This window comes from Lichenostomus cassidix, chromosome 3, assembly GCF_008360975.1.
Source record: "Lichenostomus cassidix isolate B80296 chromosome 3, HeHo_3.0, whole genome shotgun sequence".
NCBI classification, from domain to species: domain Eukaryota; kingdom Metazoa; phylum Chordata; class Aves; order Passeriformes; family Meliphagidae; genus Lichenostomus; species Lichenostomus cassidix.
Genome location: NC_139483.1, coordinates 30,095,478 through 30,120,694, shown reverse-complemented (window position 1 = coordinate 30,120,694; position 25,217 = coordinate 30,095,478). Strand labels below are relative to the sequence as shown.

The window sequence follows — 25,217 nt, the reverse complement described above, 5'->3', positions numbered from 1 at the left end:
ATGGCTGCCCTTTGGACCAACCCAGCTCTCTGGGACAAGTGTCCCCACAGTGGGACAACACCCAGTTCTGCAGCAAGCCAACCTGGCATGGCAGGAGGAAACAACCCCTTAGCTGCCTCCCAAGGCTGCCCTCTCCTACAGAGGCTCCCCAGGGCTGGATGGAGGTGGGCTGCTCATACATATCTCTTGCCTACCTGTGAGCTGAGCTGCCTCCCTGTGTGGTGGGGGTACCATAGGGCTTGCCAGCCCAGGCTTCCTGCTCCTCCATGCAATCCCAAACTCCCCGCAAAACAAAGGCTCAGGTGGGGACAGAACAGGGATGCAGGCATGCAGAGCCGTCCCAGCTGCAGCACATGTCATACACACACAGGCCCAATTGTAGGGCATGGTGACACCCTGGCTTTGGGATGACAGGTGCCCCTGGCGTAGCTTTACCAGAAGCCCCCTCCCTCCCTCCCTGCGGGTGCCAGCTGGCAGATCCCTTCCCTCGCCGGCCCTGGCAGCTGGCAGGCCAGCATCAGCAGGGAGTCGGCAGGCGAGGGCTTCCCCAGCTGTCAGCTAATGCCACAAAAAGTAGCCTGGCTCATCCCTCTCACTGCAAAGAGGAAAAGGAAGATGACCAGCAGAGTCCTTAAATGGTGAGGTGAGGTGAGTAGCAGGGGGGACAGATGTGACCAAAACTGCTCTTAACTTTGGGTTTGTCTTGGGACACACACTAGCTGGCAAAAGCCAGCCCAGCCCATTCTGCCTTTCCCACACCTATCCCATGGGTCTGTGTTGGGTGGGCCAGCAGCATCCATGGAAGCACAGCACCGCTGCTCCTGCTCCCCAACATCCCGGAATTTCCTGCACCTCATATGCCCCTGCCTCCTGCAGCCCAGAGCTGCCTGCCCATCCTGGGGGTTCCCCCTCTCCCACCAGCTGCTCATGTCCATCCCCCAGGCACAGGAGGGGCGCCAGGACTGCAGTCCATCCCCACCTGGCCCCACCAGCTGCCCTGGCAGCTGTGCTCTGGCCCCGTCTCCCCCTTGGCTACGCTTCACTCTGCCCCAGGCCCACGGCTGCAGGAATGTCATTCCCGTGGGCACAAGGGGCCTTTGTGTGAGCAGAGAGGGGGTGTGGGGGGCCCAGCCCAGCATCCCAAGGCAGGGCTGGGGAGAGCCACAGCTGAGGGCTCGTGGGTGGGCAGCAGCTGACTCCAGCACAGCTCCCACCCAGGCACAGCGGTCTCCCACTACTGCAAGGGCTGTCAGGGGGGAAAGCCCTCTCCTCATCCTCCTTGTCCCTCCAAAACCAGCAGCACCCTGCAGTCACTGCTGGCCCAGGAAGCAGCATCAACACCAGTACAGAGCTGGCATCACACTGGCAAGTCTTGGCACCTGTGCCAAAGGATGGTAAGGGCTCAGCCATCCCATCAGGGGAGCAGGAGGGTTGGGACTTGGGGCAGGGGCCAGGAGCACCAGCCAGCAGCTGCTGGATTCGGCCTTTTTCAACAGCTGCCATCTCAATGCCAGCAGCAGGGAATGTGCATGGGCTGGGGCTTTCCAGGGCCTGGCCACAGTGTGTTAAACAGACTATTTATAGCACTTGCGTCCCTTCTCAGCAGGAGTGGCCTGCGTTTCTCCTGCACAGGGCTGGGTGCTTGGGTGCCACCAGTGTCCCCACCACCAGCACCTTCTGGGATGCCTGCCAGGAGGGTGAGGTCTCCTAAACCAAAATACTCTCGGCCTTCCTGACCCTCATCTTCCTCCTTGGCCATTTCTGTGAGGTCTCAGTGCTGCCCAGAGCAAGATTTGTAGCAAATCTTGTACATCTGGTGAAGAGGTACCAAGGGCCATGCCCTTCTTCCCAGGATCTCTGCTAAATCCTCTGGAGATTTTATCATACAACAGCCTGTTAAAGCATCAGCAGATGCCAGTGGTTGCTCTGTCCTCTGTGCCTGCCTCTGAGATGGCATGATGGTTTGCCCTCCCACGGAGCAGAGATGCTGTTCTGGAAGCAGGCTGAATGCTGGCATGTCACTCACGGGGTGGCCTCTGCCAGCTTTGCCTGTTGTGTGACACGGCACAGGACTCCTTGGAAACCATTCCCTCCACAGATGGGCAGCAGCGACCAAGAGGAGTTGTACCAGAGGTGGATCTCAGCCCTTCCCATCAATTAATAGGCAATACGTGGTTGTGCAATCAATATAAAGAAAACGGCTGTCTGTAAGGAAGAGGTCTTGACATGTACCAGGCAAAACATAAGCCAACAATCTGGTGAGGAACTTTGAGTCCCCTGGTGGAGAGGGATGAAACATAGACAAGAAAAAGTGTTGAGAGACAGAGCAGTGATTGCAGGACCAGAAAGTCCTCCATGGATCAGAAAAGTTACAGCAAGGCTCTACGTGCCTTGGCCCAGGAAACACATGGGCAGGACTCTGCTGCCCTAAATCTTGCATTTGGAAGTAGATACTGGTGTGATTTTGTTTTCTTTCAAGGTTGCATTCTCTTCCCAGCTCTGTGCCTGAGTCTACAGAGGAGCAAGTTTAAATCCCTGCACCTCCCTGGGCTGTACTTTTGCCCAGTTGTGAACAGAGGCTAAAGACCCTGACCTTCCAGATGGGGAAAGCGACTTGGCAAGATCTCTGCATTTTTGGCAAGAGACAAAAATCTGCCTTTCTATGAGTCCCAAGAGCTTGGCAATTAAGCCCTGCCCCACCTTCTGCCCCATGCTGGGATGTTGCAAGCATCTGGCTCTCCAAGCACGGAGAGAGCCTCCTGCACTCCCTCCCTGGGAAGGAGCAGGTTTCTGCAGAGGTCACACACTAGAGCACCTTTGTTTCCAAAAAATTTTCCATCCCCTCCCTTGTGTATCTCAGCAACATTACACTCAGATACAACATAACACTCAGAGGCAATGCTCCCAGGAATGTGCTGCAACATCACTGCACCTGGCCAGCACCTCCCTTTCCCCGTGGGACCGGAGCACAGGAATTCCCCAGCAGGAACAGTAGGATGATCAGTTCTCCCAGCTCAGGCAGGGCTTTTCCTAGGAAAAGACTCCCTAGGGAATAAGGTGTCTACTATCCTCCACCACTGTCATCACTAACACAGACCTGGGATGCTGCACTTTTCATCCCAGTGGTCCCCAGCCTGCTCAGAGGTAGGATGCTGCAAGGGCCCTTTGCACAGGGAGAGGATATTCCCAGCAGAGCTGTACTGCTGGGGAAATTGAGGCACCAAGCAAAGCTTGTCCAGGATCAGCTGGAGCACAGTGAACCCAGGAGTCTCAAGTGCAGGCAAAGCACTGCACCCACCGCCTCCCTGATCAAAGGGGAGAAGCTCCCTGATGGGGAAATGTAAACCCTGACATAGCTGCAGCAAAGCTTTGCCTCCTGCTTCCTTCATCCAAGCTCTTCCCACTCCCCTAAGGCGGGCAGCACGGGGCCGGCAGCAGCGCCCAGCAGAGCCCCGTGCCTGTGCCGTGGCCTCTGACCACACCAGACCCGGAGCCCAGGAGCCTCCAGGAGGCCAGTCCCAAGGGGCTGACGTCAGCCTTGGAGCTCTGGGGCCATCAGGGAGCTGTTTCTGCTTTCAGCACATGGTGTGCCTGTGCTGAGACACGGCCAGCCTGCTTTCCTCATCCATGGCTGGCTCCCTGAGAGGAATCCGTGGGGCTGGGAAAGGTCACCCTGGCTGAACTAACCACCCTTGGATGGGACTCACTGGGCAAGGGACAGCTTACAGCAGGCAGTCAGGGAAAAGGAGCAGCAGCTCATGTCCATTCTCCTAAATTCTTCTTGAGCAAGAGCCAAGAGTAGGCCCTTGGCAGGGTTTTTGAAGGGAACAACAAGGGGAGGAAATGAAGACAGACAGCCACCAGGAACAAAACAAAGGTTAGGCACAGTAGGGGAGCGGAAGGGCACAGACGTGACCATGGACCTTCCTGCCGGCACCCTCCCCCTGGCTAGCTTGTGCTCCCCTGGCTGCTTTCCCCAAGTTAGCTCAGGTTGGGAACACTGGCACACAGCTGGAAAGTGCAGGACACTGCTTACCATCCTGCTCTGGCACGGAGTCATATCAAAGCTCTTTCTCAGGGGAATTTCCAACTGCTCCTCGGTGCGTTATGCCTTGGGCCATCCCTTGACCACTCTTCTTGATCGCTCACCTGGTCTGCATTCCTGGCCCTTACAGGAGCAGAGTGACAATTGCTGGCACTGTCAGGGAATGACAGGCAAGCACATTTTAGACTCAGCTGCCTGCTCAGGGGCTATGGCAAAGCCTTGTGGTGAAATAAAACTCCACCCTGCCAGCCCACATTTCTATCACGGGCATATGTTGATCCTCCCTCGCCCCCCTTTCTTTCCCCTACACTGCCACCCCAACAAATGGGGCCTTGGCTGCAACGCAGTATCACTTAGGGGGAGTGTGTGTTTGGCCTGGGAGGAGGGGGCATTTAAATGAACAGCTGGGGGGTCTTTGTTGTCCCTTGCTCTGGCGCTGCTCCTGCCATTTGGGCTGGTGGCAGGTCCACGCTGGGGAAGCTGAGCAGTCCAGGCTGCTCTGGGAGAAAGGGCTGAGCGGTATCCCGGAGCAGGAAGGATCCCAAAGAGGGTAAGAGTGACCAGGGCAAGGGCAGTGCTTCTCCCTCGAGCCTGCCCCAAGCAGGCCCCGCTCTCAGGGGGGTGCGGACCCCCCAACATCCCACTCAGCTCGGACGTTCCAAAACGTGAGGAGCTGCCGGGCACCCCCCGCTAGAGCAGGCCGGCCGGGGGTGTGACGCTGTGCCCGCAGGCTCGGGGGGCAGCATGCCCGCCCCGCCGCTGGCCGCCCCGCTGCTGCGCGCCCTGCTCGCCCGCCTGCTGCCGCTGGCCCGCCGGCGCCTGCTGCCGCCGCTCCGCCGCCTGGGGCGCCGGCTGCGCTCCCGGGAGAGCCGCCAGGCCCTGCTCACCTGCCTGCTCTGCCTCCTCAACCTGCGCAAGAAGGCGGACGACTGAAGCCGGCCGGCCACGGGCACAGACGGGACGGGACGGACCCGGCGGGGCAGGGCAGGGCGCGGCGGCTCCTCCCGCCTCCCCGGCCCGCCGCGGGAGGAGGGACCGGGCAGGGTAGGGGAGGGGACGCGTCCCGGCGGGGGCGGAGGGTCCACCCAGGCAGCCGAGGCCGGACGGCCGCCCGCGTCTCGCCGCACCGGCCATGGTTGCTGGGCCGCCCCTCGCCCCGCTGCCCCCCGCCGCGGGGCCGCCCCGCCGCTGAGCGCTCCCGCCCGCCCCGGGGAAGGAGCCGGCGCCGCCCGGACGATCTCCATCACCCGCCCTCCCCGCACCGCCGCTTCACCCCACGGTGCCCGGGCCCGCGCCCCCGCTGCCCGCAGGCGGCAGCGGGGAGGGCGAGGATGTCGGGCAGCACGGCGAGGAAGGTGCAGCCCTTCACCATCAGCACCAGGCTCTCGCTGCCCAAGTGTGCCGCCGACTTCCCCGGAGACTCCTGCCCCGGCATCGCCCTCGCCTCCGCGCTGGACAGCCACCGCGGCCTCCGGCGCAGCATCAACGAGCGCATCTCCCTCTACCTGGCCCACGCCCGGGCCGGCCCCGCCGCGCCCCCGGGACAGCCCCGCAGCCCCAGCCCCGGTGAGGAGGGGGGCACCGACGAGGACCGGCTGAACCGCAACTCCCTAGCCCGCTCCATTAAGAAGATCACGCTGTCCAACTGGTACGGGGATGCTGGCACGGGGGACGCAGGGGGACCCAGAGACTCTGCCCGGGCCGGCGGCGAGAGGAACCACAACAACAACAACAGCAGGACAGGGAAAGCTCAGTTCAAGGTAAGCGATCCCGATGCCTTGTGCCCTGCTCTCTCCCCGTCTTCCCTGCAGCTCCCCGTTCCTCGATGCCAGCAGATGGGTAGATCCTGGGGAGGCAGCGCCCATCCCCGTTGCCTTGTCCCCATGCCGTCCAGGCAGCACTCGCTGTAGGACTCCTGGGGTAGTTGTTTCTCCTCTGATGTACCCCCCTCGCACTTCTCTGTACCGTCAGGCTGGAGGGCAGGAAGTGAGCGGAGATGAGCTTTCCCCGGGGCTAAGATGAGCCGGAAAAGCCCTACCCCAGAGCCTGGCTATGAGGGCTCAGCTTTCGGGATGCCTGTGATGATACATTTGTATGCAGGGAGCTAGGAGCTCGCTCTCTCCTTTACCAGAGGGGAAACGGAGGCTGGGAGAAGGGAAGTGACTCATGAAGGGCCACACAGCCAGGCAAAGCACGGACAAGGCTAGGAGCGGGACCCGGGGCTCTCGGCACCCTGCCCTCCAAGTCTCAGCGCTAGCAGGCGCAGAGGTACGAATTCAACAGTGCCAGAGCCCGGGAGACCCCCTCTGTGGGTGGGATGGGGTGGAAGGCAGCCCGAAGACGTCGCCTTTTCTGGCAAGAGCAGGCAGGAACTCCGTGGGATTTAACCCTGACCTGCAACAGCTGGTTTCCCGGCAGGATAGCGCTAGGGAGAGCCGCGCAGCCCACTGCCAAAACCCTCATCTTCATTGCCAATAAAGGCCAGGCACAGCCTCGCAAGAGGTGCCGCTTCCTCCGGCACGCAAGCAGCTCTTCGCTGGGCGGCCGGAGTCTGCGCAGCCCAAGGGGCATCGGCATGAGGGCTCCCCTCTTTCTTATAAGGTGGGGACACGTGCTGGGCACGGTGGTGTGGGACTCTCGGGAGGCTGCCAGGATCGGCCCCTCCTCCCTGTCCAGCGTGAGTGTGTGGAGCTGAAAGAGGTGGGCAGGCTGCAAGATGGAGCTTTGGGAGGGAAAGATGGAGCCGGGGCGCAGGGGAAAACGTGGGATGGCAGCTGGACGAGAGAACGGACACTATTTCCCACATAGAGGACAGTAGTGCTTTCCCAAGTGCGCCCCACAGCCCCTGGATTTGCCCTTCACTCCTGCCCCGTAGGAATGAATGAGGGGCTCCTCCGGGATGAGCACAGTGCTGCCTAGCAGGGTCTGACCCCATTCTTCTTGTTTGTGGGAAGTCACGGGCTCCTGTTCTTCTATGGGAATGCAGCAAGCATATGTGCCGTGGTAATTTTGCTTTTAGAGGGGGAAAGAAGTGTTTGCAGAGGCGGCAGCTGAGGCTGCTGCACTCGTTCCACGTGTGGCTCTGCTCGTGTCATGAAGCCTGGGGTCCTGCTAGAGAGCATTTAGCACGGCACCTCATGGATGCTTGAGGCAGGCACAGCTCCTTCTCCCAGACTTCAGTTGCTGAGAGAGTTTGTTGTTTTGCCGGATCAAGGACCCAGCTCCAGCCAGAGGGACCGAGGAGGGGGGGCAGTCCCGGTGGAGCAGCTCTGCGGGAAGGATGAAGTCATCGTTGTGCTGGCAGCCCTGTTTTCCTGCGGCTGACGGATCGTGAGACAGGGACTTTAAATAAAGCTCCCGTGTCACCTGCAGGCTTGTCTCCCACGGCTGAGCCCTGGGGGCCGGTGTGAGACATTACTGCCTAGAAGAGCACTTTCTATGGTCTTATGCCCCACCAGCACTTCATATTTAGCTGCTTATCATTCCCTAAATATGGATCCAAACCTCTCAGCCCCATAGTCAGGCAAGGGGTGCTTTCCCGTTCTGATATCATCCTGCTGAGTTCTTACTGTGCCTTCTGGGCTGTGATTCAGCCTTGTACCCTGCGTGTTCTTCCTGCTTGGGGTGGAATGTGGCAGTGGTCTGTCCTCTGCAGCCACCAGCCAGGCTTTGCTGACCCTGGAAAGGTCCAGTGGTGCTTTTCTCCAAGGGGTTATAGGGCTGTTAAGCTGCTTGTGGGGCTCTGAGCCTTTTTGGTGGCAGCAGCTCTAGTGCTGAGGGCTGCCATTTGTGTCAGGGCTCTTCTAAAGTCCTGTAGAGATGGTAGGAAGCCATGTTCTCTGCAGGAAGGGAGTTCTGATTTGCCTAGGTTCGTTTCCCATGGACAGTGTCCACAGTTTGGAGTGGCCTGAGCAGCAGTAGGCTGGCTCTGGCTCTGACTGATCCAGCACCTCGTTTGTGGTGGTCTCAGAGGAGGGGGCGTCCGGGCAGCACATGTTGCCCACCACCCTGTCTGTGTTGCCCTGTGCATGCTTGGATTCCTGTTACAGAGACAGCAAGGTGGCCCCAGGGAGGGAGTGGAAGGAGGTCCCTAAATTGGCCTGTTATATCCAACAGCCCAAGAAAAAATCCGTCTGTAGAGGATGAGGCTTAATGCCCTTGGGCATGATCCAAACAATCCCACGCACCTCTCCTCCTGGGGCTGGGCTGCATCAAGGATAAGGTAATGTGGAGTTCATCCTGGACATCCTCTCTGTGCCTGGCTGCAGTTCCTGGACTTCCTTCCTTCAGCCTCTCCTGCTTCCACCCTCACCCCTGTCCTTTGGAAGCCCTTCCCTGCAAGCCAGCTGCCCCCTAAACTCTTGTCTCCTTGCTAGGCTGAGATCAGGCATTGGGAGCCGAGAGTATTCAGGTTCATGATGATAGTGTTAATGTCATCCTGTGCCCTCATGCCTCTGCCCTACTGTCCAGGAAGAGGGCAGGGGAGTCTCAGTCTGAGCGTCCTTAGATGACCAGGGACCAGTGGTGATCACTAAATAGGTTTCTTCTGGCTTTGGAGTCAATTCAAGGGGGGGAAAGGGTATGGGGAGTACTGGGAGCTAAAATGGAGAAGGCACTGAGCAAAGCAGACTTAGCAGCTTTTGTCACTTGCTGAACACGTGGTGGGAGCTGTGGAGGCTGTTCAGAGGAGCCTGGCCTGGATGTGTACGGAGGGATGGGTAAGAGCCCAACCAAGCAGTGTCTGGGTACTGCCAGCAGCCACCTCTGGCCCAGGGCAGAGGGAGGTGGGTGAATGCTCCTCTGTCCACCTTGGCTGCTGGGACAGTTGAGCACCACCAGGCTCACAGCTGTGCCTTCCTGCCTCTAGGTCTTCCTCAGGAAGGACGTGGATGTGGAGGACAAGCAGCAGGACCCTGGGAGTCTTCAGGCCAGTGTTTTCTGCTCTCCAGTGGACAGATGTTCTCCCTTCTATGTGGTATGTCCCTCTGCCCTCAATATTAGGGGTCCTGACATGCAGCTTGGAGCTGAGCAATGAGGCTGGTTGCTGATGGTGTGCCCAGGTGTAGATGGAGCCTTGCCTCTTTCAGTGAGTGCTTGGCATGATGGGGCAAGGGATCAGTCCCCCGGACAGCACCCAGAGGGTTTATTGCTTCCAACGGAGCCGGATTATGGGCTCCTCCAGCCCTGGCTGAGTCAAGAGACTAAAGATCACAAAGTCGCAGGAGGGCCTGAGAATCTGTGTTACTATTTAAAAAAAAAAAAAAAAAGGGATTTCTGTAGTTCTTGTGGTTAAATAGAACAGGCATTGGAAAGTGACTCCCATGCTGTCAGCAGGGCAACACATGCCAGAGTGCTTAGAGAGCCTGAAACAGTTGCCCGAACCTCACTGCTCCACAGGCTCCTGGAAAATTGCTCCCTGTAGGGCTCGGGGGCAGCTAGAACCCTGTAGGGCAGCTCACACTGAGCCCTCTCAAGGAGGAAGGGCTGTCCCAGACTGGCCCCCGGAGCCCCCTCTGCCTGCTGAGAAGAGCTAGCAAGCCCTGCACCTTTGGGTGCCTCCTGAAAATGCTCAGTTTCCTGTTTGCCACCAGTTAGTATGCAGTCATATCCCCATGCCTGGGCAGAAGGGTGGGAAGTGAGTGCCCGGGTGAGGGTGCTGTCCCCTGGGCTGCGTGCAGCTGGGCCCTGGGCTGAGTTTGGAGAAGGGCCAGCACTTTCACTGGCTGACCTTTGCTGTCACCCCTGGCAGAGCTGGAACCCTGACAGAGGGTTTCGTCAGCACCAACTGCCCACAAGGCCAAGACCCAAGGGACAAGCTGCGCTTTCTGCCCCGTCCAACCACTCACTGGGGATGGGGTTCTCGGGTGCCACCAAAGGAGTGGTGGGGTTTACCAGGGACCTGTCCCATGGCCCTTCCATTCCATTCCCTGGCAGTGTCCCCCTGGGTGACACCAAACGGATGCTACAGACATGAATGCTCTTCACAGGGATGCACAGCCCCAGGCTGGAGGGGCAGCAAGTGCTGTATCCATCTCTATTGTGGGTGCGGGGACCAGCCCAGGTGCTGGGTGCCATCCTGAGAGCCTGGAATGACCCAGGGAGTGACCCACTTGAGGGACAGCCCAGTTACAAAAGCCACCGGTGTCGCCTTGGTAGAGGAAAGTGGTGCCTCAGTGTGCTAGAGGAGAGCCCCAAATATGTCAGTGAAGGAGTGGGATCAAGAATAAGGCATGCTGACCTACTTTATTTGGGTTTCTGAAGTGCTCCTGGGGGGTGGTGGGGAGTGCTCCCTGGGGCAGCACACTGATATCTCCCACACTGCCTCTGCTCCCCACAGCTGGCAGGATCTCCCGTGCCATCACCCCAGAAAGAGAGCCCTAAGGGCAAGGAGTCTGCTGCAACACCAAGATGCAGTGGGCGAAGCGGTGTGGGAGCAGCCCCTCTCCCCGACCTGAGTCCTCTGATAGCCCAGTTCAACCGGGAGATGCTGCAGGTAGGGCCAGCTGGGGCACTCACCCAAGGGGCTGCATAGGAAGTGGGATGGAGGGCCACCGGCAGCCTTTCATGTGAGCTGTGGGGTGGGGCGCACAGCAGGGAGGATTGAACTCCCAGCCCGAGTGAAGCCGTGGCTGTGGCATGAGATCATGTTTGGCTGCCTCTCCCTGGCTGTCAGCCCCAGGGAGAGGGGTCAGCCCACACCAGGGCCCTGCTTCCTCTCCGTGTGCGCACGCTCCTCCCGTCCCCCATTCTCCTCCTCCTCCTCTCAGACCCTGTCCCTCCCCAGCAGCGTGGGAACCGAGATAGCGGGTGGGCTGCTTCCATGGCATGGTGGGAAGAATGCGTGGATGTTTGCACTGGGGAGCAGGGTGCAGCAAGGAGAGATGCTTTGTACAGGGATGTTCTGTGCAGACTGGCTTGGGCAAGCCCAGCTTCTCCTGCTGAGCTGAGGCTGATGCTGGAAAGAAGTGAGTTGCTGCACACCTTTACAACCCCATTGCCGCAGGTGCTGTCCTGAGTGCCTGTGCTGGCCTGTTGGTTCTCAGAGCAAATGGGTTGTCAGCTGAAAGGGTGCAGTCCAGTGCCTGTCACAGCTTCAGGAAGGTTTGGGCTTGGGTCCCCAAAGCCGTGTTTTTGAGGCTGTGGTGGAGGCCCCAAAGAGCCATGGGGCTCTTTGTTGCAGGCAGAGGGTTGGGTGCGAGGCAAGCTGCGGGACCTGAAGGACGGTTGCGACCTCCAGGACTGGGAGGAGGTGGCTCAGACCTTGCAGCGCGACATGAAGGATTTCGAGAACACGCTGATAAAGCTCAATCAGGTGAGGCCAGCCATGGCATGGTGTGGTGTGGCTCCCATTGCCCACAGCACCTGTGTCCCTGGGTTCTCTGCAGCAGAGGGTCCCTGGAAACCCCTGATGCTGAATGGGTCCCTTGGCCCCACAGATGGGTGAGCAGCTGATGTGGAGGGCAAGCCCCAGCGCTGAGGCAGTGCGGAGGCAGCTGCTGGCCCTGCAGGACCAGTGGCAGCTCTTGAAGCAAACAGCTGCCAGCCAGAGCAAAGCCCTGGGTGGGCTGAGGAGTCTGCAGGATTTTAACAGGAAAGCTGAGCGACTGGAGGCATGGATCAAGCACAAGGTGTGGGGGCTGGGGAGCATGGCCTGGGGAAGGGGACACCCTGGCTGTGCCCTGGCCTCCTCACACCCTTCTCTGGCCCAGGAGGAGAAGCCCTCTCTGGCAGCTGTCCTGCAGGAAAGCCCGGACAAGATCCAGCTAACCCGCCGCATCCTTGACTTGAAGCAGGTGGGAGGCTCTTGTGGGGCTGCAGCATGTCAGGGACCCCAAACACCTTGAGGCTGGGGCATGGCACAGATCCCTGAGGAGGGATGCTGATGTCTTCCCTCTCTGCTCGGGCCAGGAGGAGCAGCAGTTCCAGAGTCTGCACAAGGAGCTGAACAGCCTGGCCCAGAAGCTGGAGAAACAAGGCAAAAGTGAGAGCAGGAACGTCTCAGCCCGGCGCAAGCACCTCAATAAAATGTGAGTGGAGAACACAGGGGCTGAGCATGGATGAGCCAGGCACCAGGAGCTGACCAACTGGAAAGCAGGACCCCTCAAACTTCCTGGCCTAGCTCTGCACAGCTCCCCAGACAGGCACAGATTGCCATTCACCTTTCCTCTTCCACCTGCATAGGTGGCTACGGCTGCAGGGGACCCTGAAGGAGCACCACGAGGCTCTGCAGCTGGCCCTGGAGGTGGCTTCCTTCCTCCAGCAAGCGGATATCCTGCTTGGGGCCATCCATGCAAAGGTATCTGCACTGGAGCCAGGTTCACCCTGGTATGCAGGGCTGTTGCATGGCTTGAGTGAAACTTGGTGGGAAGCACCTTGCTCTCGTACCCTGCATGGAGGGTCCTGTGGTCCCAGCTCTCTCAGCCTGGCTTTAGAGAGAGAAAGGGAGCCAGGTTGGCAAGTGCAGCTTTGCACTGTTTCTTTCTGCTGGAGCTGGGAGCAGAGCCCTGTCCTCCTCCCGCTGCTAACTACGGCTTCTTCTTACAGCAGAGCAGCCTGTGCCATGCAGGGAAGCCAGGGGAGAGTGAGCCATGCCAGGATCGGGATGTCAGGGACATAGCCAGCCAGGTGATGGTGAGTGCAAGACTCCGCCTCATCCTGTGAGCCTTGGGGAGCGTCCTGACACGGGGGAATGTGTGCGTTCCAAGGTCAGCTCTGCTACCAGCAGGGCTGTGGGCTGTGGGCATCCCACAGCTGTGTGGGTGGCTGAGGCTGTGTGATGGATGGGGGAGTCTCCCCGGGGCACCAGAGGACTGGGATCAGCACTGGCTGCCTCTGCTGTTCCTGCAGGGCCAGTGGTGGGTTGTCATCACACACCTGTCCCATAGCCATGGTGATTCATCCCTCATGAACCCTGTCTTCGTCACTTCCCAGATGCTCTCTCTTTTCCAGATGCTGGATGTGACTGTGTCCCAGCTCCTAAACCTGCAGCCCAGCCTTGCAGCCCGAGTCACCTCAAAGCACCGAGACGTAAAGGAAAGCTGGGCACAGCTCCAGCAGGCAATGAGGTAGGGCATGGCCAGGCGGGAGCACCAGGGCCCCAATCCTGACCTCCCGGCGCTGGAGCCAGAGGCTTAGGAAAGACCTGGCTTAGCCCCTGGCAGGCTGTCTTTGGGGCACCAGTTCCACTTAAGGTCTCTCTTCATCCTCTGCTTCCCTGGGCCTCCCTTGCCTTCCTTTCCCAGGACAGAGAAGGCTCCAGCACGGGCAAGCAGTTTCCTGGGAGGCAAAGCTGCGGCTCCAAACGTTGAGCCCAAAGGAGATGACAGCAGTCATGGGGCAGTGGGGAAGGAAGCAGCAGCCAAGTGGACAAGAGGACTTGGGACCGTGGTAAGCACTGTCTTCCTCCAGGCATCTTTAGCTCCTGTGCTTTGAGAAGACAAGGGAGCCTAAGGGAAAGAGGTTCAGGTGTTGGGCAAAGTCTGAGCTGAACACCCCTGGATCTGGTCCCACCAGTTATGGGAGGTGATAAGTGCCAGGCCCAGGGCAAAGCAGTGTATGCTTTGTGCTGGCCAAGGAGGAATGGGAACCTTTGTGCCACAGGTGCCAAAAGATGTGCTGGAGAAGATGGCAGAGCACAAGAAAGGAGAGGAGAGCAGTCTTGGCTTCCCAGCAGTGGGACAGCCCCATCATGGAGGGGACAACAAAAGGTACCAGCTTGTGGGAGTGGGACAGGGTCAGAGGGGATGGGGGTGGGGTTCCCCTGTGCAAGGGGGAACCTTGCAGTCCTGACTGTCCCTCTCCTCTGTCTGCTGGAGGAGGAGAGAGGCAGAGGCTGAGTGGGGGATGTGGCAGCTGAAGGCCCAAGTGCAGGACGTCTGCCAGGTGGCGAATGCGGTAATGGCTCCCCAAGAGTCCCCTGTGCTCTCCACCCATCCAAGAGGAGGCATTGTTGGGGAAGGACTCACTTCCCTGACACCCTCCTGCTGCCTGTGGGCATGCTTGCTTGTGCATACACACCTGATCTGGACATTAACCCAGCATGTCTCCTGCTTCTCCGCAGTCTCTGTCCCCATACAAGGACAGTGTGGGTACGGGATTGCCCTCACGTCCAGTGGAGAGCCTGGAGGCAGCACGGATGCAGCAAGAGCCCCTGGCCCCTGGCTCCAGTGCCAGGACTGTGCTCCTGGTGAGCCTGTTTGGATGTGAGCTGGGGGGAGGACACTAGGTGGGACCCATCCTAACTGCCCTCCCTGCCTCCCAGGAGGGGCCAGTGCGAGGGAAGCCTCCAGGGAGCCTTCAGGTGGATGCCATGCTGCGGGAACTGGGGGAGTTGTGGGAGGACCTGCAGAGGAAGCACCAGGAGAATGGCGTAGTGCTGCGAGAAATCGATAAGGTACATGCAGGCAGGGCTGGGATGGGCACAGGGTATGCTCCAACTGCAGCAGCTTGCTGGGATCAGCAAGTGAGGCTGGCACCCATGGGGACTGGAGCTGCAACACTGGTACCAATGTCTCTGACTGGTCTTGCAGCTTGTACGCTTCTCCAGCTGTGCTGCCCACGCTGCCAGTGTCCCAGGTACCCACAGTGGGATGCCAGCATGGCTCCTGCCTCCTCTGGGTGGCTCAGAGCCAGGCTGATGGGTTCTCTGCTCTTCCTGAAGGCACTGAGGCTGGTGGGGGAGCTGGACCAGGCTGAGCGGTGGCTGCAAGATGTGGCTGGGTCGCTCCTGGAACCAGCCGCCATGAGAAGCCCAGCGGAGCTGCGCCAGGACCTGGAAGAGATGGGCCAGCTGGAGAAGCAGCTCCTGCTGTGTGGCGTCAAGCTGCAGGCACTGCGGGAGGAAGCAGCAGGCGAGTCACCCCCTGAGCATGAGGGGGCAAGGAAGATGCAGAGGAAAGTGGAGATGGTGGAGGAAAAGTGAGTCCTGGGGGAAGGTCCCTCTTCTCTGGTCCCCAGGTTGGGTGGGGAGGAGGATGCTGTCCCTAAGGAGGTACAGAGGCTGCCAGCACCTCTGATGGGCACCTCTCCCCACAGGTTGGCACACGTGCAGGCAGCCCTGCGGCACCGGGCAGCAGATCTGAGGGACTCCCTGGTGCTGTCTGAGTTCCTGCAGGACCTGCAAGAGGAGGAGGCACGGAGCCAGCAGGGATCTACAGCGGTGAGCAGCGTGGCCAGGCACCCCTTGGGATCACACAGCACCTGGGACCGGACCAAGGGTTGATCTGTGGTTGGCAAGGGGACCCTACTGGGTGCTCCTCTCCAGCCCAGCTGCCTGGGGTGTCATTCCCCTCTCTCTTACGCCTGGTGTTTCTGCTGGCTTCAGCCAGGGAGCAGGCATTGCGGCTCGCAGGGGTCTTTTCCCCTGCTCTCAGCCCAGGTTGAGCAGTCTCGGAGCAGTGAGGATATGAGCCGCCCCTTGGGAGAGCTGCAGGAGGCCGTGGAGATGCTGAACGACGCAGCAAAGGAGCGGGAGCGGGTCATGGAGGTGGCAGCAGAGACAGAGAGCCTGGAGCGTCTGGTAGGGGATGGAGACAGGGGATGTAACTGGGTGGTTCACCTGCAGCTGGACATGCCAGCTAGCTGGGACAGGGTGTGCACCTCAGTGGGGCACAAGGGCATTGGGATACCTGGAGACCACTCTGTGTGGGGCTGGTATCCTTCTCTCTCACGTGGCTGGCACCTGCCCTTTTGCAGATGCATGGCAGGCTGTCCCCAGGCTGAGATGGGCTGGGGCTGTGTGGCAAGTGGTAGCACAGGGGGTTCCACCCCGGGGCTAATCTCCCTCCATGTCCCCTCCTGCCCATCCAGGTGGCAGAGGTATCCCCACAGCTGGAGGCCCTTCAGTGCAGAGCCAAGGCACTGGCTCGAGAAATTGCTGAGGCAGAGAACAGCTTCACCACAGTGAAGAGCGAGAAAGACCTCCAAGGGCTGCAGGGCTTGCTGAGCTGCCAGCAGGAGATGGAGGTGAGTCAGGGGAGCACTGGCAGGGAGGTGTCCCAGATGGCTGTCCCAGGGAGGTACTGACCCCCCTCCAGGGGCCCAGGTGTCATAAGCCTTGGCACACTGTGGCAGGCTGGGCTGGAATTTTCCAGCGGAGCTGAGACCTGCCGGCTCTGCTCCCCTCTGCTAGCATGGCCCAGGCAAGGGGTGACAGAACTTGCATCAGCTCCCATGTGCCAGCACCCAGCTGCCAGCACCTCACACTTCTTCCCACTAGTGGGGAAGCAACTCATGCACGCAGAGCAGGGAAGCAGGGCAGTCCTGTGCTCTTCCTGTGCCCCTCACCGAGGCAAGCTCTGCCCACTCTCTGCAGCCCACATACCAGCATCCTCCCCTCTATCCCTGCATCCCAGAATGCAGGGGAGTCCAGCCTGGGTTCAGAGGGCTTGGGTACATCTCAAACCTTTTCTGCCTTTAGCATGAGGTGTCACAGACCCTGCAAGGGCAGCTGGAGGAGCTGGAGAGGGCAGCTGCCCGCTTGCAAGAGCTGTGCCCTGCTCGGCAGTGCCCTGTCAGCCGGGAGGTGCAGGAGGCTCTGTGGGCTTGGGCAGAGCTGCAAGAGCTGCTGCGGGAGACACGGCTCCGCGCACAGCAGGCTGGCCGGCTGCGGCACTTCTTCAAGGACTATTTGGCCATGATGTAAGTGGCAGTGAGCTCTTGGGGTTGCTTCTGTGGTGGTTGAGGGGGAGCTGGTGAGAGCATGGCATTGGCAAGTGTGTGGGCAGTGCTGGAGCTGCAGCCAGGCGTGACCATGGGGAGCCTGGAATGCAGGGTTGCACCAGGGCTGTCTGATGTAGCCCCACAGTGTCTTGCCCTCCCTGAACAGCCTTGCCACAACCCCAGTGAGCTGCTTCCAGCTATCCCTGAGCATGGGAATGGCTTCCCTGGGACCTGCTGGACTGAAGAAGGGTTGGATCATTCCTCAACCTGTGTTTCACGTGCCCACAGCTCTTGGACAGAGGACACACGGGCTCAGATCTTCTCTGAAAGCCCAAGCAGCTCTAGCCTCCTGGGGACTCCATGTGAGGAACTGGAGAGGAGGATCGAAGAGAAGCTCAAGGAGTTTGAGGCACTGGCAGCAGCGGGGCAGCAGCTTGTGTCTGAGGAGCACTATCTGAGTGCAACAGTAAGGACAGGGGAAATAGGGTTGGGGGAAAATTCTCAGCATCCCTGGAAATCCTCTGGGGACAGACCATGAAGGAAAGAACAAGGTGCAGGTGCAGAGCCCCAGCAGGTGGGACGGGGACAGCTATGCATCCTTGAGGCTGCTCAGGGCGGGAAGGAGTTTCATCCAGCAGTGGACGCTGAGACCTGACATGGCTGTGACTGTATCACATTCCCAAAACCCTTCTAAGCTGCTCTGTAGTGAGATATCCTGGTAGGGCCAGTGTCCCTGGGTCAGGGGTCTTGGCAGGCTGCCCAGCATGTCTCCTCCCATCAGATAAAGGAGCGCTTGGAAGAGCTGCAGAGCATGCTGGGCTGGGTGCTGGTGCGCTGGCGAGCACAGAGGCACCAGCAGGATCTGGGGAGCAGACAGGAGGACAGAAGGGACCCAGAGAGCTCTTCAAGCATGTCCCCCACTGATCGAGTAAGTACCCAGCCATGTTGAGACTGTCAGGGAGCATGACCAGCCTCGAGGCTGAGGGTAGCAGAGGCATTGGATGGAGTGGGTGGTGCAGAAGTAGGGGAGGGATGTGTGCCAATACTTCTGGGAGTCTCTGGGGTTCAGGCAGGGCAAAGGGAAGGCTGTTCTGAGAAAATGCCTGGTTCCAGCAGCCCTTCCTTCACATTCTTCTCTTGTCTTGCTCCCTAGGAGCAGCATGCTTCATGTGCTCCACCCCACCTGGAAAGCATCCACAGCCCAGTGAAGTTCATGCCCTGCTCCCTCCTCAAGCCTGTGCAAAGATCAGAGCCACAGCTTCCAGGGAAAACAGCCATTTCCCCACCAGCATCACCCCTCTCAGATGCCTCATCAGGAGTGGAGCAGAGCTGGGGGGAGCCCAGCAGCAAAACACCCCATGGTGCGGAATCCCCCAAGGAGGCTGCCACCTGGGATCCTGCCGAGACCTCCATGCTGCTGCTGCCACCACGGGGCCCCTGTGGTCTCGGGGGAACAGTGAATCTCATCCTCAGCATTGGCAAAAAGGGCGAGAAGAAGAAGGCACAGCCAGTGGCTGGCAGCGAGCGGCCCGGGCAGGAGGCGCTGCCGACGGTACGTGGGGATGGCAGGCGGCTTTGGCAGAGCCACGGGCGAGCAGCCACACGGCCAGAGCAGCTCTCTGGAGCTGTGCCCCATACAGACTGGGAGGCTGTGAGGGCTGCGGGGTAACCCCCAAGCTGGAACCAGTCCAGGCCATTTCTAAGTGAGCTGTTGGGGCTGTGTCAGTCTCAGGAGAGGAGCGTTTGACCGTGCTGATGCTGAATGAGGGCCAGCTTGCACCACCCACTTTGCCTGCGCTCTCCTGCTGCAGCTCCTTACCCACTCTGCCCTCAACTCTGTGTCTCTCTCTCTCCCCTTGCTCAGCTCCCCGCCACTAAACACGCAGGCTGTAAAACCTTTTGGAAGCGTTGCCAGGGGCTTTTAGGAAACACTTGGGGTAGTTTAAAGCGAAAAAGAAAGCCACCTCGCCAGCTGGTGGAAGAGGTAACGTTCTGGGGAAGGCTGCATGCCGGGCAGAGTGGCTGCATGGCATGAACCTGCCTGCCACCAACCCTCCTGGCCATGCCACTGTGCCCTGTTGGCAGTGGTCCATCAGGAGAGGGAAAACCCTTCTGGTACTGTGAGGTCCACAGTGTGGGTGCGGAGGGAGGTGAGGAAGGGGCTCAGGCAGGGCTTGCTGCGGTTTGGCCCTCTATTTAAGTGGTTTTGGTGGCCATGGGAGGTATGGCTAGCTGTGGCCAGTGGGAGAGCTTCTCCCCTCTTTTGCTGTGGAGCAGCAGCAGTTCCTTGTGTAGTTGACTGAAGGGGACGAGGGTGGCTGGGGCTGTGTGAGGTGCACGTTTTGCAGGGGCGGGGTTCCCCAGGTTGCTTGTCTTGTAACCCTGGGGCTGGGCGTCTGGTAATTTGTTGGGGCTTGCATCCATTTGTTTCTCCAGAGCCTGTGTGAAGGTCTGTGTGTGATGAGCCCCGAGGGCAGCCAGTCTCAGTATCCCAAGGGAGAAGGCAGGAGAACAGAGAGAGTGGAGGGCATTGAGGCAGAGCAAGGGACTGCCAGGAGGGTTTTGGGAATGGGCACCATCCAGCCTAATGGGTACAGGGGGACACTGCTCCAGCTCCTGCAGATTCTTGCAGCTGTGGAAGCCCAGGAGAGGGTGTGCAAGGAAGGGGACGGGAAGGGTCTGCACTCAGTCACTGCCCTTGCATTCATTGCTTTACTGCCTGGAGCATGCGGAGATGGCAGGGATGGACAGCAGTGACTGCTGTCTCAGTAGCCACCCAAACGTGATGGCTTGGAGGTCAGCAGTGCCAGGGAAAAGCTGTGTCTGGCACAGTCAGCTCCAGCTGTACCACACCTGGCAGACTCCATCATGGGCAGAGATTCCTGTCTGCCTTTACCCTGCCTGCACCAAGGTGGGTGCAGCCCTCAGGGGACTGAGGTGAAGCCATGTCATTCCCAGTACTGCATGTCTTGCTGGCATGCATTTTCGTCTGCCTGCCCTTGTAGCCCCCTGCTTTCCCAGATGCAGCATGGAAAGGGGGCTGTTGGCACAGGGTGGTGGAAGCTCCAGCCACGGGAATTACCCCTCTCTCCTCTCTGTTTCCTCAGGTGCAGGTGGAGGCCAGGAAAACCTGCCCTGCAAAGCGGCCACCTGCTGTTGTCCGTCGCCCACCAGCATCCGGCAGTGGGATGCCGGCTGTCTCCCACACCCTGCCCAAGGCCGGGGCTGGCTGTCTCTTCAACAGCCTGCAGCGGCGGGAGCAGGCCAGGGCAGAGCAGGCACGGCTCCTGACGCTCCAGGGCATCATGGGCGACAGCTCCCTGCGGCCCACACCCGAGGAATGCCATGGCCCCAGCAACACGTGGCCTCAGAAGTGTGGTCGGAGGAAGGGGGGGCCGGGGGCAGCTGCTGCTGGAGCACAGCTTGGGGAGCTGCTCCTCTATGTCAGGAACCCGCTGGTGCAGGACATCGATGCTGAGTGCGGGGCAGCCCCCCAGAACCCCTGCCTCCCTACCCTGAAAACCACGTGTCCCCGCCTTTCCCTGGGCTCTGTGCTCAGCCTGGAGCTGCCGCGGGACGCAGTGCTCCTGGGGTGCCACCGAGGGGCTGAAGCACGGCAGCAGGAGGCAGAGGGGCAGGAGCAGAGGCAGGGTCGAGGTGTGAAGCCGTGGAAGCCCACAGTCACACATGGAGCTGGATGGCAGGAAGATGAGCACAGTCCCCAAGAGCCCAGCAAGAGGCTGGGCACATCCCCCAAAAGTGAGCAAGGAACGTGGTTTGAGGAGGTGAGCCTCAACCCCAGCTACAGCCAGCAAAGGGCACACTGTGCTGGGAAGGAGCCCCGGAACCTGCAGCGCACCAGCAGCACCAGCAAAGACCTCCTGGACTTGAGGCCAAGCCGGTCCTGTATCGGTATGGGGGATGAGCTAGCCACCTGCTTTGGCCAGGACAGCCCCAGTGCCACTGGCAGGGCCAGGCATCACAAAGCTGCTTGGCTAGAGCTTGAATCATCCCCTTCCAGCATCCCAGGCAGGGCTGGAGCAATCCCCAGCCCTGCCTGCACAGAGCAGCCAGTCAGCAGCAGCCAGCCCAGAGGGTCCCCAGCTTCTCCTGCTGCCCCCACCCAGCTATCTGTCTTCGAGTGGGCACTGGGGTCTCCACAGAGCCAGAGCCCTGTCCTGGGCACTAAGGAAGTTTGCCACCCTGCCCACAGGCAGTTTGAGGAAGAAGAGGAGGAGCTGCAGGCCATCTGGGATGGGGCACGTGAGCAACGGGACCGGAGCCCACCAGGAGGCAGCTGTGCCAGCCACCGAACGGGCAGCGGGGCAGGCAGCTTGTCCAGCCCCAGCAGCACTGCTGGTGGGCCCCTCATCCTCTCATCAGCCAACAACGTGCTAGTGGCCAAATTCACCCTTCCCACCACTGCCCAGCTGCTCCACAGCCCGTCGGGAGAGAAGAACCCCGGTGTGGTGCACAGTGGCAGTGGCAACCCCAGTGGGCTCAGGGTTTCCCCCCACACAGAGATGTCTGCAGCCCCCTTGGATAGCTCCAGTGCCTGGGATCAGCGGAGGCATGGGCAAGAGGAGAGAGAGAGCAGCAAGGTGAGATCCACAGGCCAGGGACTCTCCCTCAGGGTCAGGTAGGGGGCTGGGGAACACCCCAGGCAGCAGCTGCATTACCCACTCCAGCAAACCTGACCTGTATTTGGGGATTCTCTGACTCCAGTGGCCCCTTCTTTCAGGTGATGGGGAAGGGCTAGGTGTGATATTTGGGGTCCTGGCAGCACACACACCTCCCACCAACCCTTAGCCTTAGCAAGGCAGCACTTCACCCCTGAAGCTGCCACACAGCTCAGCCCCTGCCCAGGTCAGCAAGTTGTTCCTCATTGTCATCTCATTCCCACTTCGGCATTGCCTACCAGGGATGGGTCAGATAGACCCCATGTGCATGGAGACTGAGCTGGCACCACCAGCCCCAGAGCAGTTCTTGCTCACTCTCTGTGCCCTTGCAGGTCCTTCCTGGTAAAATGGAGTTTCAGATGATGGAGGGGACACTGGAAAGGAAGCACGTATTGCAGACAGGAGGGAAAAAGGTACAGACATGGCTGTGGGGCTCCTTTGGGACAGGGGTGCTGGGACATGGCAGGGGATGGAGGGAAGCCAGGGATATTCCTCGAACTACCACAGCAGTACTGCTGGCTGTTCTGGGAGGACAGAGCCTCAGAGGGGCTGGGTTGCATTTTGAGCAGCATGAGACCATCTGTCTTCTCCCAAACCTGTTGGCATCACAGCTGTCCCCTGCTTGTGTCCTACAGGCCAGCTGCCGGGCCTGGGGCCTCTTCCATGCCGTGCTGATGAGGCAGACACTCTGCTTCTACCAGGACCGCAGGGACAGCCTCAAGGTGCAGTGGGGGAGATTTGGGCAACATGGGAGGGGGCTGGCAGCAGGGTGATGGCTCTGGCCCCCATGACCCAGGAAAGCAGAGCCGTTCAACCCTGCTGTTGCTCTTGCTTTCCCTTATCTGCAGAGCTCCGTGGTGGCCCTTCCCCTGAACCTCTCCGGGGCGGTCTGCACCCCAGATGCTGAGTACACCAAGAAGACCAACTGCTTCAGGCTCCAGTGAGTCCCCAGTCCAGGGCAGAAGCCACAGCCCTCCCCATTGTGTGCCTGCTGGGACAGACACATACCAACACCCCCAGCCAGGACCAGCTCAGTCCAGTGCTTAGATGAGGGTTTCCTTCTTTCTTTCTTTCTCACCTTTTCTCTCCCAGTCTAGAGGGGGCTGTGATATCTGCACCCCACATCATTGCTGACCTGTTCTTCCCCTCTCCCTGCAGGCTGCAGGATGGCTCTGAATACCTCCTGAGGGCCCCCACCCAGCCCCTCATGAATGAATGGGTTTCAAAGCTGCAGCAAAACTCAGGTGAGCAGCCCTTGCTGGCAGAGCAGGGGCCCAGCTCTATGTGATTACCATGTTTGCTCAGCCCCCGCTGAGCCCTCTGATGCATGGGGGGGTCAGAAAAGAAGCAGCACAAAATTGTCCTCTGATTTATGCATCCTCCTAGCCTGCCTTGGGAACAGCAGTTCTCTGCCAGGCAGGATTTAGAGGCTTTGTTTTCACACCACACACACAGCTATAAATCAGGAATAGCACAACTGACGTCAGTGGTGCCTCAGCAGCAAAAAGCCCGTGTCAGTAAAATTATAATTGTGCCTTGGTCTTCCTCCATATCCTCTGGGCCTGGAAATGCCTTGCTTGCCCTTGAGGCAAGGAGACATGTAAGACTGAGGTCTTTCTGCTGCTGTACCTGAGGAGTTCAAGTCCTGCCATGAAATCCTAGGCTGGTTGGCAGGACTAAGAGCAGGTGCTACAACAGGAGGTCAGAGGAGCCACCCATGCAGCATGGGCACTCAGATCAGGGACTGGCTCTGTGGGACAGTCCTATGCACTGCCAGCAACCAGCAGGATGTTTGCTGTGCTCCCAGGTTTCCCTGAAGTGGATTACTTCCAGGCGGCGGCACAGCGTGTCGAGGGCAGTGGCAGTACTGGCAGGTGAGTAGTCAGGAGCTGGCTGGCTGGGTCTTGTTACAACTCTCTCCCCCATCTGCCAGGGTGTGTTATTCCAGCAGGACATTGGTGGGCCAGTCTGGTTTGCTAAATCTCTGCTCCTTTCAGTTTCAGCAAGGTCTCCAGCCCTGGGAGCTCCCACCTCCAGGGACATCATCGGGTCACAACCACCAAGAGCCAGGAGATTGTGGTGTTACCCTGCTCAGGCACCTTACTGCAGCAGCCTCTGGGCAGCCAGGATGGCTCAGTCGATGGCACTGTGGCAGCAGCAGGTGGCTTTCCTGTCTGATTGGGTTCCCACTGTCCCCCAGCTCCTCTCCCCAGCCCAGAGAGGTACAAGGGAGCCAACTGAGGGAGGCTGAAAGCTGTCAGTCAGTCTTGAACTTGGTGGTATCTGGGCTAGGAGTCCCAAGGCATGGGACTTGGGGAAAGGAGTATTTACTTCCCTTCACTTCCTGAGATCCTGAGATAGTCATATATTTCCGTCTTCTCATTGGGACTGACAAGGGGGTGTCCTGTGGTGGCCTTGCTTTGTGACATGTCTCCGTTCTGCTTCAGAGAACGCTCAAGGGATTGGGCACAAGGAGCAGCAGTGGTCACGCAGGGAGTCCCCCGGGCTGTGGGACAACATCTGCCCAGAAGATGACTACGGGCTGGTGGCCAACAAGAGGAGGTCCTACTCTTTCACCTCAGGTACAGTCCTGATTTCGCTGTCACCGCCAGGAGGTGGCACCACTGCCTCTGTCCCCACACGCAGCCGAGGACAGACGCGATGCTGCTCCAGCATGCACCTGGTCCCAAATACCTGTGCCCTTGGCTGCAGCGCCCATTTGGGGAGTGCTCTAGAGGGCTGCCAGTGCCTGCTGGCACCCTTTCCTCCCACTGACTGCTCCTTCTTGCAGCCACCTACCAGAAGATCACCCCGTTGGCTGTGCCCAAGGAGCCAGTGGAGGCCGGGAGCAGTTACTCTGTCACACTGTACATAGGGGAGCAGGTGTCAGCCATGCCCCGGGCACGCTGTCACTCCTTTGTGGCCCGAACAGGGAGCCCCCGGGACACGGTAGGGGAGAAGACCACCAGCCCCCCTCGTGCCAAGAACAAATCCGTCTTCAAGAAGTTCTTCGGGAAGAAAGAGTGAGCCCCAGACAAGGGGGGAAAATGCCCTAACCTGCCTTTTATCCTCCTCTTGGACCATCCTGGCATGGTCTCTACCCCCAGCACAAGTTCACATCTTGCTGCCTCCCCAGGATTAAGAGGCTGTGCCGAGTGGCTCTGCTTCAGCCAGCCCTGGGGCTGCCCTGTGCCCCAGCCACTGCAGCCCCCAGCCTCAGCCTGGTGCTGAGCACCCCTCCTGCTCGGTGCTCTCTCTGGGTGCTGCTGGCTCCCCAGGCATCCTGATGACACACAGCACAAGCAGAGGGTCGTGGATGGTGGTTTTTATTAAAAAATAAATAGATGCTGAGACTGGGAGCTTTTTTGTCCAGCAGCACCCATCAGCATGGGAGGAAAGGGGCTCTGCAAGGTCATCCTTGCTAAGGAGTCAGGGGAGCTTCAGATGAGGAGGGCCCTGCAGTGAGGTTCAGTTCTCCTTGGGGGGAAGCCTGAGCTGTTTTGTGCCTCTCACAAGGATGCTTTGTCCTTCCTGTGCTTCCTCTGCCTGCACTCAGCTCAGCTAATCCCACAGGGTATCTGGGCCCCTTTTCCTTGCTCTGGGAGCTCAGCAGGGAAGTTGCTACCCATAGAGTAAATACTCCTACCTGCACAGCCCTGCCTGACCTGCCCAGCCTTGCTCTCTCACAGGGTGGCTGCCAGCCTAGGTTGCAGCAGGTGAATGCTGCATGATATGAACAGGGCCAGGGGTGTGTGGCAGGACCCACAGGGCTTCCTGCAGCCCAGATATTTTTGCAGTAACTTCACCAGGCCATGCCAGTTACAGCTGCCCCA

General features: G+C 59.6%; 2 protein-coding genes across 8 annotated transcripts; both read left to right on the top strand.

Annotated features, from left to right (window-relative positions):
• Positions 1–4,347: 4,347 nt before the first annotated feature.
• MYMX (myomixer, myoblast fusion factor) lies at positions 4,348–4,996 on the top strand (the record flags this gene model as incomplete). The annotated part of the gene is given in 3 exon segments (XM_085056697.1): positions 4,348–4,565; positions 4,567–4,595; positions 4,776–4,996. Coding segments are annotated over 3 exon segments (450 nt in total), but the record flags the coding sequence as incomplete, so codon positions are not given.
• Positions 4,997–5,144: 148 nt separating this feature from the next.
• Positions 5,145–24,735, top strand: LOC146439374 (uncharacterized). Of its 7 annotated transcripts, none has more exons than XM_085055106.1 (33): positions 5,145–5,805; positions 8,913–9,020; positions 10,383–10,538; positions 11,226–11,357; positions 11,482–11,673; positions 11,755–11,838; positions 11,954–12,072; positions 12,227–12,341; positions 12,593–12,676; positions 12,995–13,110; positions 13,288–13,432; positions 13,646–13,752; positions 13,861–13,939; positions 14,106–14,231; positions 14,307–14,438; positions 14,706–14,962; positions 15,080–15,203; positions 15,369–15,563; positions 15,854–16,009; positions 16,464–16,684; positions 16,994–17,171; positions 17,487–17,633; positions 17,859–18,257; positions 18,570–18,689; positions 19,813–21,306; positions 21,717–21,797; positions 22,020–22,106; positions 22,233–22,324; positions 22,543–22,628; positions 23,192–23,258; positions 23,382–23,545; positions 23,832–23,966; positions 24,176–24,735. In XM_085055106.1, the coding sequence occupies exons 1-33, from the start codon at positions 5,377–5,379 to the stop codon at positions 24,409–24,411; spliced, it is 6,363 nt and encodes a 2,120-aa protein (XP_084911232.1). In that variant the 5' UTR covers positions 5,145–5,376; the 3' UTR covers positions 24,412–24,735. The 7 variants fall into 7 exon arrangements, with proteins under 7 accessions (XP_084911232.1, XP_084911233.1, XP_084911234.1 ...); XM_085055107.1 differs by having other exon boundaries at positions 12,590–12,676; positions 13,864–13,939; XM_085055108.1 differs by having other exon boundaries at positions 12,590–12,676; positions 13,861–13,927.
• Positions 24,736–25,217: the final 482 nt, after the last annotated feature.

Excerpts from the sequence above, each read along its gene's own strand:
- LOC146439374 (XM_085055105.1), top strand. The coding sequence starts at position 5,377 with ATGTCGGGCAGCACGGCGAGGAAGGTGCAGCCCTTCACCATCAGCACC. Across the intron at positions 13,753-13,860 it reads CATGGAGGGGACAACAAAAG|GAGGAGAGAGGCAGAGGCTG; the intron begins GTACCAGCTTGT and ends TGTCTGCTGGAG. Across the intron at positions 15,564-15,853 it reads CAGAGAGCCTGGAGCGTCTG|GTGGCAGAGGTATCCCCACA; the intron begins GTAGGGGATGGA and ends CTGCCCATCCAG.